The following is a 13,623-nucleotide window of genomic DNA, read 5'->3' as shown; positions in this document are numbered from 1 at the left end:
TCTCCCATATTTTGCTTAAAAGTGGAAGAGAAGAGATTTAGATGTCTAGCCCCTTTCTTCAGCTCCTATAACACCCCACGCCCTTTTTAGCAAAGAAGTTGTTTTTAAAGCGATAGAGAGGAAGTCTGGGTTGAAAATTATTTCACCAACTCCCTGGCCCTTGTGTCCATGACTGAGGTAAATTAGAATGAAAAGAGCAAATGGAGAGAGCCAATTCTGCCTCTGCTTATTGGCACCATAAGGAGCCACAGTCTCTAAGACCAGGGTTTCCCTAACTTGGGTCTCCAGCTGTTTTTGAACTACAATTCCCATCATCCCTGGCCACTGGGATATTGGGAGTTGTAGTCCAACAACAACTGGAGACCCAAGTTTGGGAAACCCTGCTCTAGACCCTGAGAAAGGAGAGAGGAAACACTCACCACTCCTTAAGCCAGAAGCTCCATTCCCTCCTCTTCCCACATACCCTGAACCCCAAGCTCCGAGGATTTTTGGTGGATGCGGGGGAAAATAAATTTTCTCCTTCCTCGCAACTCTGGTGATCTGGTAGTCCTGTTATTAAGAGTCAAGCTCCTTCCTTTCTGTATAGACCCAGCACTCCTATCAGAGTTCTGTCAGGGTTCTGTGGCTTCTATATCCATGCGACAGTCACCTCCAGGCTTGACTACTGTAATTCGCTCTACGTGGGGCTGCCCTTGAAGCTGTCCCAGAAACTCCAGTGGGTGCAGAATGCTGCAGCCAGGCTCCTCACGGGGTCTCTGCCATGGGAGCATATTCACCCAGTGCTTTTCAAGCTGCACTGGCTCCCGGTGGAGTACAGGGTCAGATTTAAGGTGCTAGTTTTGACCTTTAAAGCCCTTCACGGCCTAGGACCCTCGGACCTACGGGACTGCCTCTCCCAGTCTGCCCCACGGAGAGCCTCAAGGTCCATAAATAGCAACACCCTAGAGGTCCTGGGCCCTAAGGAAGTTAGATTAGCTTCAACCAGAGCCAGGGCCTTTTCAACGCTGGTGGAACGCTCTGCCTCATGAGAACAGGGCCCTGCAGGATATGATTTCTTTCCGCAGGGCCTGTAAGACAGAGTTGTTCTGCCTGGCCTTTAGCTTGGAGCCAATTTGATTCCCTCCCCTTCTTTCTTTTTTCTTTTCCTTCTCCTCCTGCAATGAGGCTACATTTTAGTATTTTAATGTTTCAATATTTTAATGTTGTATATTATTTTAATTTTTAAGTTGTAATCATTCAACTTGTTTTTATTATTGCTTGTAAGCCGCCCTGAGCCTGGCCTTGGCTGGGGAGGGCGGGGTATAAATAAAAAATATTATTATTATTATTATTATTATTATTATTATTATTATTATTATTCTATACACAGAGGTATTCTAGAATGATATGTTGAATACCTGGTAGTACTGATGTTCTCCATGGCTGTTCTCATTGCATCACAGATGAGGTTAACCTTTTTCCCATCAGAATCATGAAGCTCACAGACATTGGTAGACTCTAGAGGTGGGTACATAGTCTTTGTGTAGTCTTCTTCTCTAGGAAGGAGCACATAAACAAAGAAATTAGGTCTCAGTGCCATCTACAATACCAAAATGTACACAGGATAAACACATCATGCAACAAGACTGACTCAAAAAATTGGTAGGGCTGTGTGTTTCTCAAAAGCACAAAATCCAGCTTCCTAAAGTCCTCAGCATTTTGGATTTTATTTTTCATACAAATTTCTAGCCCTTAAGTCGGCAAAAATATACTTGAAAATGTGTGGGAATGGCATAATGAAATCTTGGAAACCAGAAAAGTTCCAGTGACTGAGGCTGGAATTTCACCTGCCTTCTCCATACAGGCAAATCAGAATACATTTTGCATAAAATAATAACAACAGTGGTGCAAAAATAAAAGAAAAGATAACAAATTTAATCTGCAAGATGTACAGATTGCAAAATTCGCCTTTACTTGATGCAGAATTTGTTTTGCGCAGAGTTCTCCCTCTCAGTCAGCTGTCTGACTGTACATGTTTAAAGGAATAGGACCTCCCTCTCAACTAGTCCTCAAAAAACATATGTAAACACACCAAGTTTCATCCAAAATATCCGATTCCTCCTCCTTTGTTACCTTAGCCCCTATAGGGAGACTGACCGCTGAAAGGAAAGTGAAAAGGAAACGAGAGCAATCTAAAGACTTGTAAGGCAAGAACTTCCTCAGGAACTAACTGTGTGCTACACCCTAATGCTGCCTTTGCCAACTTCTTGTCCTTCAGACGTTCTGGACCACAACTCCCATGTCATTCAAAACATCTGGAGAGAACTAGGTTGACGAAGGCTGCGCCAATGCGTGCAACAGTGCCCTGCTTTTAAAAAAGCAGAACAGCTTCAGGATGGGGGAAATTAAGAGAAACAATTTTTTTTCTGCTCCAGGAGAGAAAATACTTTAGAGGGGCAGTTCTGAAATGGAAAAATGAGAGCTGGGGAGAGGGTTAAGCACTCCTTTGTTCAGATCCCCTCTCAAAGCTATTTTGCATTTTCAAATACAGCACCCATGTATAAGGTGCTGTCAACTTCTCGGTCTTTACACATTTAACCAGGCAATACTCACTTCAGCTCTGTGAGGAACAAGTTGATAAAACTCACTGAATCAATTTGTTTTATAAATGTTTCCACATTTTCCAGGAAAACCTGAAACGAAACCAAGTCCTGTTAACGTCACATCAACCTCTTAAATTTGTGGACCAATTTTAATTAGGCAGAAGAAACTCAAAGCAGATTTCATGCTGAAATGGCCTTTCTTGGCCCATCTAACAAAGCGGTCCAGATGGTTTATGACTGATAAACCTGGAAAATCCTCACTCAACATGGATAGGTATCAGAAATGGAATTTGGAGGAGACCTCATCTAACTTTCCGTGTGCCATGGTGCAGAAATAATATTTCCTGATCTCCTAACTTGGGTCAAGAGATACGGAACACCCCTATCATTATAGATGGAGAAAGTCTGCTATTGTAACAGAACAACTGTTTTTACACTTGTGCAAATTTAAATTGATAAATTGTATCGTCAAAGTGCAAAAAGTGCAAGTAGATAAATAGGTGCCACTCTGGTGGGAAGGTAAACAGCGTTTCCGTGTGCTGCTCTGGTTTGCCAAAAGCGGCTTAGTCATGCTGGCCACATGACCCGGAAGCTGTACACCGGCTCCCTCAGCCAATAAAGCGAGATGAGCGCCGCAACCCCAGAGTCGGCCACAAATGGACCTAATGGTCAGGGGTCCCTTTACCTTTACCTTTATGAGTTTTAGATGATTTATCAGTTAATATTTCTTTAGCTGGGTGACAGTGCTAACAGCCATCAACTCGCTGCGAGGATTTGTGATGTTCAGGCCCTCTCCCCAAACAGATGGACTCTGAGCAACGTTGACAACAGGTTTATTCAAACTTGCCTTTGGACTGTGGTCATAAATGAGGTTGAGATTGATTCGCAGCTTCCTCATGCATTCAAAGGCTTCTTTGAACTGGAGGCTGGCAGGAGAGGCAGAAGGATGGTAAGTCATTCGAAAGATGAAGACACATGTCCCAAATTGCTCCCAACGTCCCATCAACTTGACTCACCAGTCCAGCCACTTGCGGACTTGGGCCAAAACAAGAGCACGGTGATGAACGGTTTCCAAGTTTCCTCTCGGCATCTGCAGAAAAATCCCAACATAAATTTACCGCCCTTGCTGCTAACACCACGATCGCTTATTGCCAATAGCAGAGGGAGGAGACATGAACAGCCCCTTTCCCTTTTGCAGCCACCTGACCCAACCTTCAGTAATCAAATAAATGGATATTGCAAAAGTGGACATATTCAAGGAAAGCTTGGTGAAAAATATATATATTTTTAGCAAGTGTCTAAATAGCTGGAGCTATGGGGACATTAAAATACAAGTGCAAAATGTCTGCACCATATTTTTATTTCTATAAAGGTAAAAGCAAAGGACCCCTGGACGGTTAAGTCCAGTCAAAAACAATTATGGGGTTGTGGCGCTCATCTCGCTTTCAGGCCGAGGGACCCGGCGTTTGTCCACAGACAGCTTTCCGGGTCATGTGGCCAGAATGACTAAACCGCTTCTGGAGCAACAGGACACCGTGACGGAAACCAGAGCACATGGAAATGCTGTTTACTTTCCCGCCGCAGTGGTACCTATTTATCTACTTGCACTGGTGTGCTTTCGAATTGCTAGGTTGGCAAGAGCTGGGAAAGAGCAACGTCAACTCACCCCATCGCGGGGATTCGAACTGCCGACCTTCTGATCGGCAAGCCCGAGGCTCAGTGGTTTAGACCACAGCGCCACCCGCGTCCCATTTCTATAGTGTAATACTGGCACATGAGGGAGAAGGGTGCCTCACATCTTCCTCAGCAAGCTAGTTCTTTTTACAGGAAATCATTCAAATAATGATCTATCCAGCCTGATTTGTGAATGAGACACTCCAGCCAAGAGCTACATGGCATAATTATTCCATTTGTGTAGCCCTGTTATTTCTCCTCACCACGACCACCACCATGCAACAAATAAGGTGCTTTGAGCCATAAGCATAGATGGAGAGAACTCACCTGCAAAATGAGCTTTGTATCCTGCGGCACAATTGTGACTATCCGGGATCCTCTTTCAACCTTGCGCAGTGTCTCACTGTTGGGGACAGACGCGTTGCCCAAACCTGACTGCAGAGCTGAAGATGCCACAGTCAATATAAAAGCTCAGTCCCAAAGGAAGAACTATTTACAATTTTTGTGAGGAAAAGGTGCCTAATAAAAAGGACACCAGGCATAAACCCCAAGCGCAGATATGCCAGGTTTTATCCAATGAAACTATCCCAACAATACAATAAGTTTGCTGATTGTGTGTGTGTGTGTGTGTGTGTGTGTGTGTGAGAGAGAGAGAGAGAGAGAGAGAGAGAGAGAGAGAAGGCCTTTACAATGCTAATGGCTTTATAAAGTATGGACAATGTTATGCTCATCCTCTCTGTGCTGCTGTGGCATGGGAAAAGCGAGCTTCTATAAAAAGTAGGAACCTTGGTGGCCATTTTGAAGAATCGAAAGCAAACATCCATCCGTAGGTGGATGTTACATATTTAAGGGAAGGGCTAGCAGCATATCAAGGAAGAGGAAGCCCAAGAAAGGATCAGCTGACCAGGGCACCCTTTACTGCTAACCACGCTGGGGATAGTCACCTTTCAGGGATGTGTTCCTCAGCGACAGGCACTGGCAGGTATGAGCATGTGTTGTCAACAGCAGAAACTCATCGTGGATGGCAAAGGATGTGACGTTTGAAGCAACCTGCGGGAAACAGAGAAGAATCCCTGCAGTAGGTCATTATGGGGGACATTATGTTGGGGAAGGGATGAAGTTCAGTGGCAGAGCCTATGCTCTCCAGGCAGAAGCTCCCAGGTTCAATGCCTGACATCGCCTGAAACCCAGGAGTGCCCTACCGGTCAGTGCTGACAGGACTGAGCTACCTGGACCAAGGGACTGGCTCAGTACAAGGGAGCTTCCTATGGCAGAGGGGCAACAAAGGAGCGAGAGCTGGAAGAGGAGTTGGTACCTCAACGTCGTTAATAAAAAAGCGGCATCTGTCAGTCAGACCAAAGATGGTTTCCTGAGGAGACAAAAGGCAGAGCACAGCACAGGGTTAGAAAGCAAACCTGCCATAGTTTGGATACCTATGAATTCTGTACAGAGAATCGAAACCAGGCGCCGACTGAATCCAAAGCCTGCTAACAAATAAACAACAACAAACAAACCATCTAAAATCTAGACTTGTCGAAATCATCTGAATGAAACAAATACGTATAAAATTCAAAATTATTTTGGATAATTTATTCTGCTTCCGCTCATTATAGAGATGGGAAGAACTATGCAGGGATCTGAAACTTCACCCTTACCACTGCCGGAATATTTATTTTATTTGTTACACACACACACACACAACATCCTTCATTATTGAATTCAAGGGTGATTTACAAAATAAATTGAAACTGCATATTCTAAAACAACAATAACTCAAGTACAAGAATCAAAGTAGAAAAATATAAGCAGCATTACTAAGAGGAAGGTATTAAAAACAGCAAGTACTTGATGAAAGGAAATCGTCTTTCACAGACACTGCTAGGCATTGTTTATTTTTGTTTTCCAAAGTTTTCCAATGTAATTCTCATCGGCTGCTAAGCAGTTTCTTTTTGGCTTCAAATGTATTTCTTATCAATAAAAAAGGTCGGTGCCGCACAAGCAAATTTTTATTCTGAAAGTGTGGCTCAGAGAAAAAAGCTTGAGAACCACTGAGTAAAGTCACAACCAAGTACTCAGTGGTCCTAGACTTCACACTTATTTTTACTTACTTCACCACCAACCACAGCCAGTGCAGTCTGCATACATGGAGAGGGAAACTGGACAGCTGAACTGGTGCTGTTCAGCCAAGGGGTGACAACTGGTTTTTCAGCTCCTGAAGTGGGAGGAAAAAGACACAGCAGGTCTATGTGATAAAGCCAAGACTATTTATTTTACCAAATGAAGGTTCAACATCTTGGAATGATGCTTGTCAGGGAACTGCCATCAGAGGCAAGAGGAGAGGTAAGACGCTCCAGTGATGCAGGGGAGGGAACTAGCAAGGAGAGAGAGAGAGCTTCCGCTGGGGAAGGAAATCAAGGGGACACCAGGGAGGAAGGAACGGTGGAGAGTACTGCGGAGAGGAGGCTCCGAGACTCTTCCAGTGAAATCAGCGGAGAGAGCACTGGACCTCCGCTTGGCACGCCCACGCTGCACAGAAGGCTTCCGCGCAGAGAATCTAGGAGACTGGGCGTCAAAGAATTTCTATGTTGGAAGAAATTTAGGAGACGCCCACTGACGGATTCTGCCAGTGACTAAGACAGTCGCGTTTCAAGGGCTGTCAAACCAGGGAAAGTTTTAGCTATACGACTAGCTTGGAGCAGTTTGCAGTTTACGCACAAGCAACCCCAATTCCCATTACAATGCTGAACAGGCCAGGCTTGCAACCTGATTGGCATCCCTCACACCACTAGATGAGGGAATGCCCCACAGCCAAGAACAGTGGGGCTGCCTGAAGAGCAAAGGGAAAAGGTCCTCTAGAAAAGCTGAGCCCAGGAAAACACCATTCAGCTTTACATTCTCTCATTCTCACGCTTTCTCCCACCCGGGCTCTGAAAGGTCTGGTGACGTTATAGAACAGACTTCCCCAACCCGGTGCCCTTCTAGGTGTTTTCTGGACTACAGCTTCCATCATATCCCTGACCATTGGCCACGCTGATGGGAGTTGTGGTTCAATACATTTGGCTGGCACCAGGTTAAGGAAGGCTATTCTGGAAAATAGACACCTGCACACAACTGTATGCATCATTCGTGCACAGTGCATGGTTCACCACACCATCTAGCAGATGAAAACATTAAACACGCTAGAAGCTAGACAAGGCAAAAAGTCAGCTCATGGATTTTTGTGGCATTTGAGCCTATGAAGCTTGCTTATAGGAAAAGGTAAAGGACCCCTGGATGGTTAAGTCTAGTCAAAGGCAACTATGGGGTTGCGGCACACATTTCGCTTTCAGGCTGAGGGAGCTGGCTTTGGCCACAGGCAGCTTTCCGGGCCATGTGGCCAGCATGACTAAACCACTTCTGGCACAACGGGACATTGTGACGGAAACCAGAGCACACGGAAACACCATTTACCATCCCGCCACAGTGGTACCTATTTATCTACTTGCACTGGTGTGCTTTCAGACTGCTAGGTTGGCAGGAGCTGGGGCAGAGCAACGGGAGCTCACTCCGTTGTGGGGATTCAAACAGCCAGCCTTCTGATCAGCAAGCTTAAGAGGCTCAGGGGTTTAGACCACAGCTCCACCTGTGTCCCTGGTTTGGCAGGCACCAGGTCAGGGAAGGCTATTCTAGAAAATAAGACACCTGCACACAACTGAATGCATAATTCGCACACAGTGCATGGTTCACGGCACCCTCTAGGACAGCCTTTCTCAACCTGTGGGTCCCCAGATGTTGTTGAACTACAACTCCCATCACCCCTAGCTAGCAAGGCCAGAGCTCAGGGATGATGGGAGTTGTAGTCCAACAACATCTGGGGACCCACAGGTTGAGATCTGCTGCTCTAGGAGATGAAAACATTAAATGTGCTAGAGGCTAGACAAGGCAAAAAGTCAGCTTACAGATTTTTGTGACATTTGAGCCTACGAAGCTAATTTATATGAAGACAGAACACTGGCCCTTCTAGACATGTACTGCCTGCTCTGGTTGGAAGCAGCTGCCCTGCAAAGTCTCAAGCAGGGGTGATTCCCAACCATTTGTACCACAGATCCTTTTAATTGGAGACAGAGCCAGGGCCAATGTGCGGTCGAAACATGTGCTACAGCCCTTCTCTTCCCATGTCAAGACTTCCAAGACCAGCCAACCGGATAAGAGAATAACAGTGACCATACATACCCCAGAGGTACTTCATTATTTTTCCATCAGAAAGTTGCAGAGCCACAGCTTTGGTTTTTGGGTTGCAACACAGGCTGATGACATCGCCATCCACAGTCACAGGTGAGCTACGAAAGGTGCACAAAAGGGAGGAAGCTGACTGTGCTATGCTCAACCTGAGACCAGTCCTTTTTGCATAAATGACTAAGGGACTAGAAGGGGAATGCAGGTTTCAGAAATCCCAAACACACTCTGAACTGTTCCTTCAAAGTGATCCCTAACAAAGCAATAATTCCCACCCTCCCCAATAATTTTCACTGGTTTTCATGTAAATACAAGAACAACATATAACTACAGTCACTGGTCCAGGGGCGAGCAAGGCATTCTGACAGGGCCACATCCCAAATATTATTTAACCAGATTTCAAGGCGGATTTCTATCATTTAACTAGCAAAGCCTCCAAAACTCTTATGACCATCCCAGTCTCTAGCCTTCGGCGCCATTTTAACATAGATGGCTAACATGCATCAGATGCGTCAAGGCTTCAGTGTAGATGTTTGTGGAGCTGGTGTGGCACAGTGGATAAGTGATGGGATTTGGATTAGGAGGACCCTGGTTTAGCCACAAACCACAAAGGGTGGCCTTGGGTAAGTGACAATTTTTCTGTCTAGCCTATTTGACAGATATATATACCGTATTTTTCGCCCTATAGGATGCACCTAGCTTTTTGGGGGGGAAATCAAGGAAAATTTTTTTATTCCCCCCCAGGTTTGCGCAGCCATCCCCAAGCTAGAAGAGGGAGACGGAGCGCTCCGTCTCCCTCTTCTGCCTTCAGGGACAGCCTCCCAAGCCTCCTTGGGGCAGCGGCTTACCCCGCTGTCCCCGAGCTTATGGGGCTGGCGATGGGGAGAAGCAATCTTGCTTCTCCCCCCCCCCCGCCAGCCTCCACATCAGGTCGGGGAATAGCAGGGTGGTGGCGCTCCGCCTCCCCGCAGTCCCCAGATTTTGGGTGCAGGCTGCTGCCCACAAGCTTTGCGAGCCAGCGGGACCTCCTGCCGGGCTTGCAAGGCTTGCGGATAGCTTCCTGAAGCCTGGAGAGCGAGAGGGGTCGGTGCGCACTCCAGGCTTCAGGGAAAGCCTGTATTCGCCCCATAAGACGCACACACATTTCCCCTTCATTTTTGGAGAGGAAAAAGTGCGTCCTATAGGGCGAAAAATACGGTATATATATATACAGTCATACCTCGGGTTAAATATGCTTCAAGTTGAGCGCGTTTGAGTTGCGCTCCACAGAAACCCGGAAGTAACGGAGCGCGTTACTTCCAGGTTTCGCCGCTTGCGCATGCGCAGACGCTCAAACTGACGTCACGCACATGCGCGCAGATGTGCCGTCGCTAGTTACGTTTACCTCTAGATGCGAACGGGGCTCCGGAATGGATCCCGTTTGTATCTAGAGGTACCACTGTGTATGTGTGTGTATACACACACACACACACACACACACACACACACACACACAGTGGTACCTCTAGATACTTAATTTGTTCCGGAGGTCCGTTCTTAACTTGAAACTGTTCTTAACCTGAAGCACCACTTTAGCTAATGGGGCCTCCTGCTGCCGCCGTGCCGCTGGAGCACGATTTCTGTTCTTATCCTGAAGCAAAGTTCTTAACCCGAGGTCATATTTCTGGGTTAGCAGAGTATGTAACCTGAAGCGTATGTAACCTGAGGTACCACTGTATATATATATTCCAAGAAATATATACCATGGTCAAGAAAGGCAGCAAGGACAACGAACAATCTCACAAGGTCTCTTACTCCCAGGGTTTCCTAACACCCACTAACAATGCATATTAACTGGTTGTACGGTTGCAATACTGCTCTTTCTAGGCATCAGAACACTGGGGGAACAAGAAAATACACAATGATTGGCTTTCCACATTTACTGGGGTTTAAACAGCCAAAGCCTCTGCAATAGCTGAACCAGCCAGTCAGATCCAAAAGGGCACAAAGGAGGAAGCCTTGCCTTAGCATTCCAGAACCACACAAAGGAATTTCTGAAATTAACACAGCACACATAATACCCTGTTCAATACCAGCTATCAATGCTTCCCTCCTCTGCTGACAAGGACAGACTCAGATGGTGAAGGGAGGTGTGAGCTGGGAGGTACCCCTGGCCAGCAGCCAGGAACAGGTCATCTTGCAACCAGGTGACAAGGCGAAGCCACAGTGGATTTTTCCCATCTCTGTCGTTGCCAAGGTCAAATCTGTGACAGTTTCCAAAAAGAAGATGGAGAAGAAATTGTTTGTGTACTTTATTAATTAGTAGCGTTAACCATCCCCACCTCTGCACAATTCAAACCCTTTCTAAAATACACCCAAGTGACATGGCATAGAGAATGGACAATATAAATCTCAGTATTATTTGGAGGAATCGTCTATTAGCCCGAGGTAACCAGTTCTGGCAAGTCAGAAGGCAAGCAGAGGAAGAGGGTTATCTACGGATTCTGCAAACACTTTTATTGTGTATGTGCATCCCAAGTTAGCTTTGGAGAGCTAAGGGCTGATTCACGTGTATATGTTCCATCACATCATCAAAACAGCTCCATCTCCTCACTTCATTTAAAAGGTAAAGGGACCCCTGACCATTAGGTCCAGCCGTGACCGACTCTGGGGTTGCAGTGCTCATCTCGCTTTATTGGCCGAGGGAGCCGGCGTACAGCTTCCGGGTCATGTGGCCAGCATGACTAAGCCGCTTCTGGCGAACCAGAGCAGCGCACGGAAACGCCGTTTACCTCCCCGCTGGAGCGGTACCTATTTATCTAACTTGCACTTTGTGCTTTCGAACTGCTAGGTTGGCAGGAGCAGGGACCGAGCAACGGGAGCTCACCCCATCACAGGGATTCGAACCGCCGACCTTCTGATCGACAAGTCCTAGGCTCAGTGGTTTAACCCACAGCACCACCCGCGTCCCTGCAAACAGCTCCATCTCCTCACTTCATTTACCGTGCTTTAAAAGTGAATCAGTTTACATGTTTACTTTACCAGCCACCAAGCGGGCAACTAATTGTTTGTTGAGAAATCAAGTGCTGATCTGCTGGTGGGAATCAGGTATGAGGGCCACTTTTTTACACGTTAGAGTATTCAAGTGCACGCCTAGGTTGTTTCAACTGGTTTGCGATCCTGGATAGTAGACAGACATGAAGCTATAGTTTTTCTGTCTCATACCTTAAAAGGAAACTATAGCTTGTTTGGCCAGGTTCGAAGTACTAAAACAAAGGGAAGAGAAGAATGTTCCCCTAATGCTCGTGATTTATGAAGCTGGGGTTGTTATGGTCAAACTGGCTCATAATGTGAAGAACCAGTGAGTTAGCCAAAAAAATAAAACAAAGAGCTTGAGGAATAACTGTATGTGGAATGAGACATTGGGAAGAGGTGAATACAACCTCCCTGTCTTACTCTAACGGATGCCTATGGAAACAATACAGAAAGTCAAGGGAAGAGTTACCCTGGTCACCAGAGCTCACCCAGCCAGTACCCAGTACAGACGTACCTTGGTTTTCAAACAGCTTAGTTCACAAACAACTTGGAACTCGAACACGGCAAACCCAGAAGTAGTTGTTCTGGTTTGCGAACTATGTCTTGGACATAGTTCTGAACGTTGTGGAAGTCGAACGGACTTCCGGAACACATTTTGTTCGAAAACCAAGGTACAACTGTGGTTATATGTATTGGTTTCACATTCTTCAGTAACAAATATTCTGCACCAAGTTTAAGTCCTGGTACCTGTATGACTTTTCCAGCCAAGGGACTGCAACTTTGCATCTACTTCCACCAACTGCACCAGTTTTAACTGTGGCATCTGTGTCTGTCTGGCCATCTGTCAAAGGGCAACAAAGAGAATAGGCAATGGACTTACTTCAGCATGTTTAGCCTGGAGAAGAGGAGGTTAAGGGGTGATATGATAGCCATGTTCAAATATATAAAAGGATGTCATATAGAGCAGGGAGAAAGGTTGTTTTCTGCTGCTCCAGAGAAGCGGACACGGAGCAATGGATCCAAACTACAAGAAAGAAGATTCCGCCTAAACATTAGGAAGAACTTCCTGACAGTAAGAGCTGTTTGACAGTGGAATTTGCTGCCAAGGAGTGTGGTGGAGTTTCCTTCTTTGGAGGTCTTTAAGCAAAGGCTTGACAACTATATGTCAGGAGTGCTCTGATGGTGTTTCCTGCTTGGCAGGGGGTTGGACTCGATGGCCCTTGTGGTCTCTTCCAACTCTATGATTCTATGATTCTATGATCAGCCTGGGAAGTTTCCTCTGTTCTGTTTTAAATTAAAAGCAGATCGAAAGCCACCATCCCCACCCGTCCTTTTATAATGCAAGGAGTTGAAGCCATGTTTTTGGCGAAGCCACGGGTGTACCTACCCGCTCTATAAATGGAAATCCTGTTGCTAGCATCCAGGACAGCAAGATCCCCACTTCTAAAAGGTTCCATAAGGAAGGCAACTTGATTGACAGCACAGGGGAGCTGGAGCTGATAGGTACAAAGAGGTGGAGGGGCCACAGCGTGACGGAAGGATGTCAGGAGCACCTTGTCTTCAAAGAGAAAGAGGAGAGGGGGAAATCGCTTTAATGGGCATCAATGCATAGTGGCAAAGGCCAGACTAAACATACAGACATCATCACAGATTTTTTTTCATATTAAAATCTAATGCTTCTTAGTGGAGTCTGGTCACTTTTCCCAGAGGCCGAAAGTTGAGTATAGAGCAATCACATGAGCTAAGAGTAGGAACAGGCAGGTCACAGGTTCGAATCCTGCCTCTAATCTGGACTCACCAGGTGGATTTGAATAAGACATTATATTCCTAGAGCTTCAGCCCCATCTGGTGATCATAATACCAAGCTCCCGTACAGGGCAGGTCAGTAACAATACAGTGGTGCCCCGCAAGACGAAATTAATTCGTTCCGCAAGTTTTGTCGTCTAGCGAATTTTTCGTCTTGCGAATCACGAAATCCCATAGGAATGCATTGAAAATCAATTAATGCGTTCCTATGGTCAAAAAAAGTCCAAACAAAGCCAAATTTGGTACAACAACAGTTTATTAACTGCTCTTTAAAGTCACACATACTGTAAAGAGCAGTTCAAAAATTGAAGGGAAAATAAATTAACTTTAT

General features: G+C 45.9%; 1 protein-coding gene across 1 annotated transcript in view; it reads right to left on the bottom strand.

Annotated features, from left to right (window-relative positions):
• Positions 1-13,623, bottom strand: part of ELP1 (elongator acetyltransferase complex subunit 1) — a 48,171-nt gene that overhangs the window by 20,065 nt on the left and 14,483 nt on the right. The window contains exons 12-23 of the mRNA XM_082205315.1: positions 12,874-13,044; positions 12,234-12,327; positions 10,544-10,714; positions 8,469-8,575; positions 6,365-6,468; positions 5,572-5,625; positions 5,201-5,306; positions 4,584-4,699; positions 3,599-3,672; positions 3,430-3,508; positions 2,593-2,672; positions 1,398-1,535 (exon numbers count right to left, since the gene is read on the bottom strand). Coding sequence (XP_082061441.1) covers positions 1,398-1,535; positions 2,593-2,672; positions 3,430-3,508; positions 3,599-3,672; positions 4,584-4,699; positions 5,201-5,306; positions 5,572-5,625; positions 6,365-6,468; positions 8,469-8,575; positions 10,544-10,714; positions 12,234-12,327; positions 12,874-13,044 — 1,294 coding nt within the window. The remainder of the gene's footprint in view (positions 1-1,397; positions 1,536-2,592; positions 2,673-3,429; positions 3,509-3,598; positions 3,673-4,583; positions 4,700-5,200; positions 5,307-5,571; positions 5,626-6,364; positions 6,469-8,468; positions 8,576-10,543; positions 10,715-12,233; positions 12,328-12,873; positions 13,045-13,623) is intronic.

The sequence above is a fragment of the Podarcis vaucheri genome (genome assembly GCF_965113315.1).
Source record: "Podarcis vaucheri genome assembly, chromosome: 17".
In the NCBI taxonomy this organism is placed as follows: domain Eukaryota; kingdom Metazoa; phylum Chordata; class Lepidosauria; order Squamata; family Lacertidae; genus Podarcis; species Podarcis vaucheri.
The sequence above is the reverse complement of the archived record's forward strand: the minus strand, read 5'-3'. Positions and strand labels throughout refer to the sequence as shown.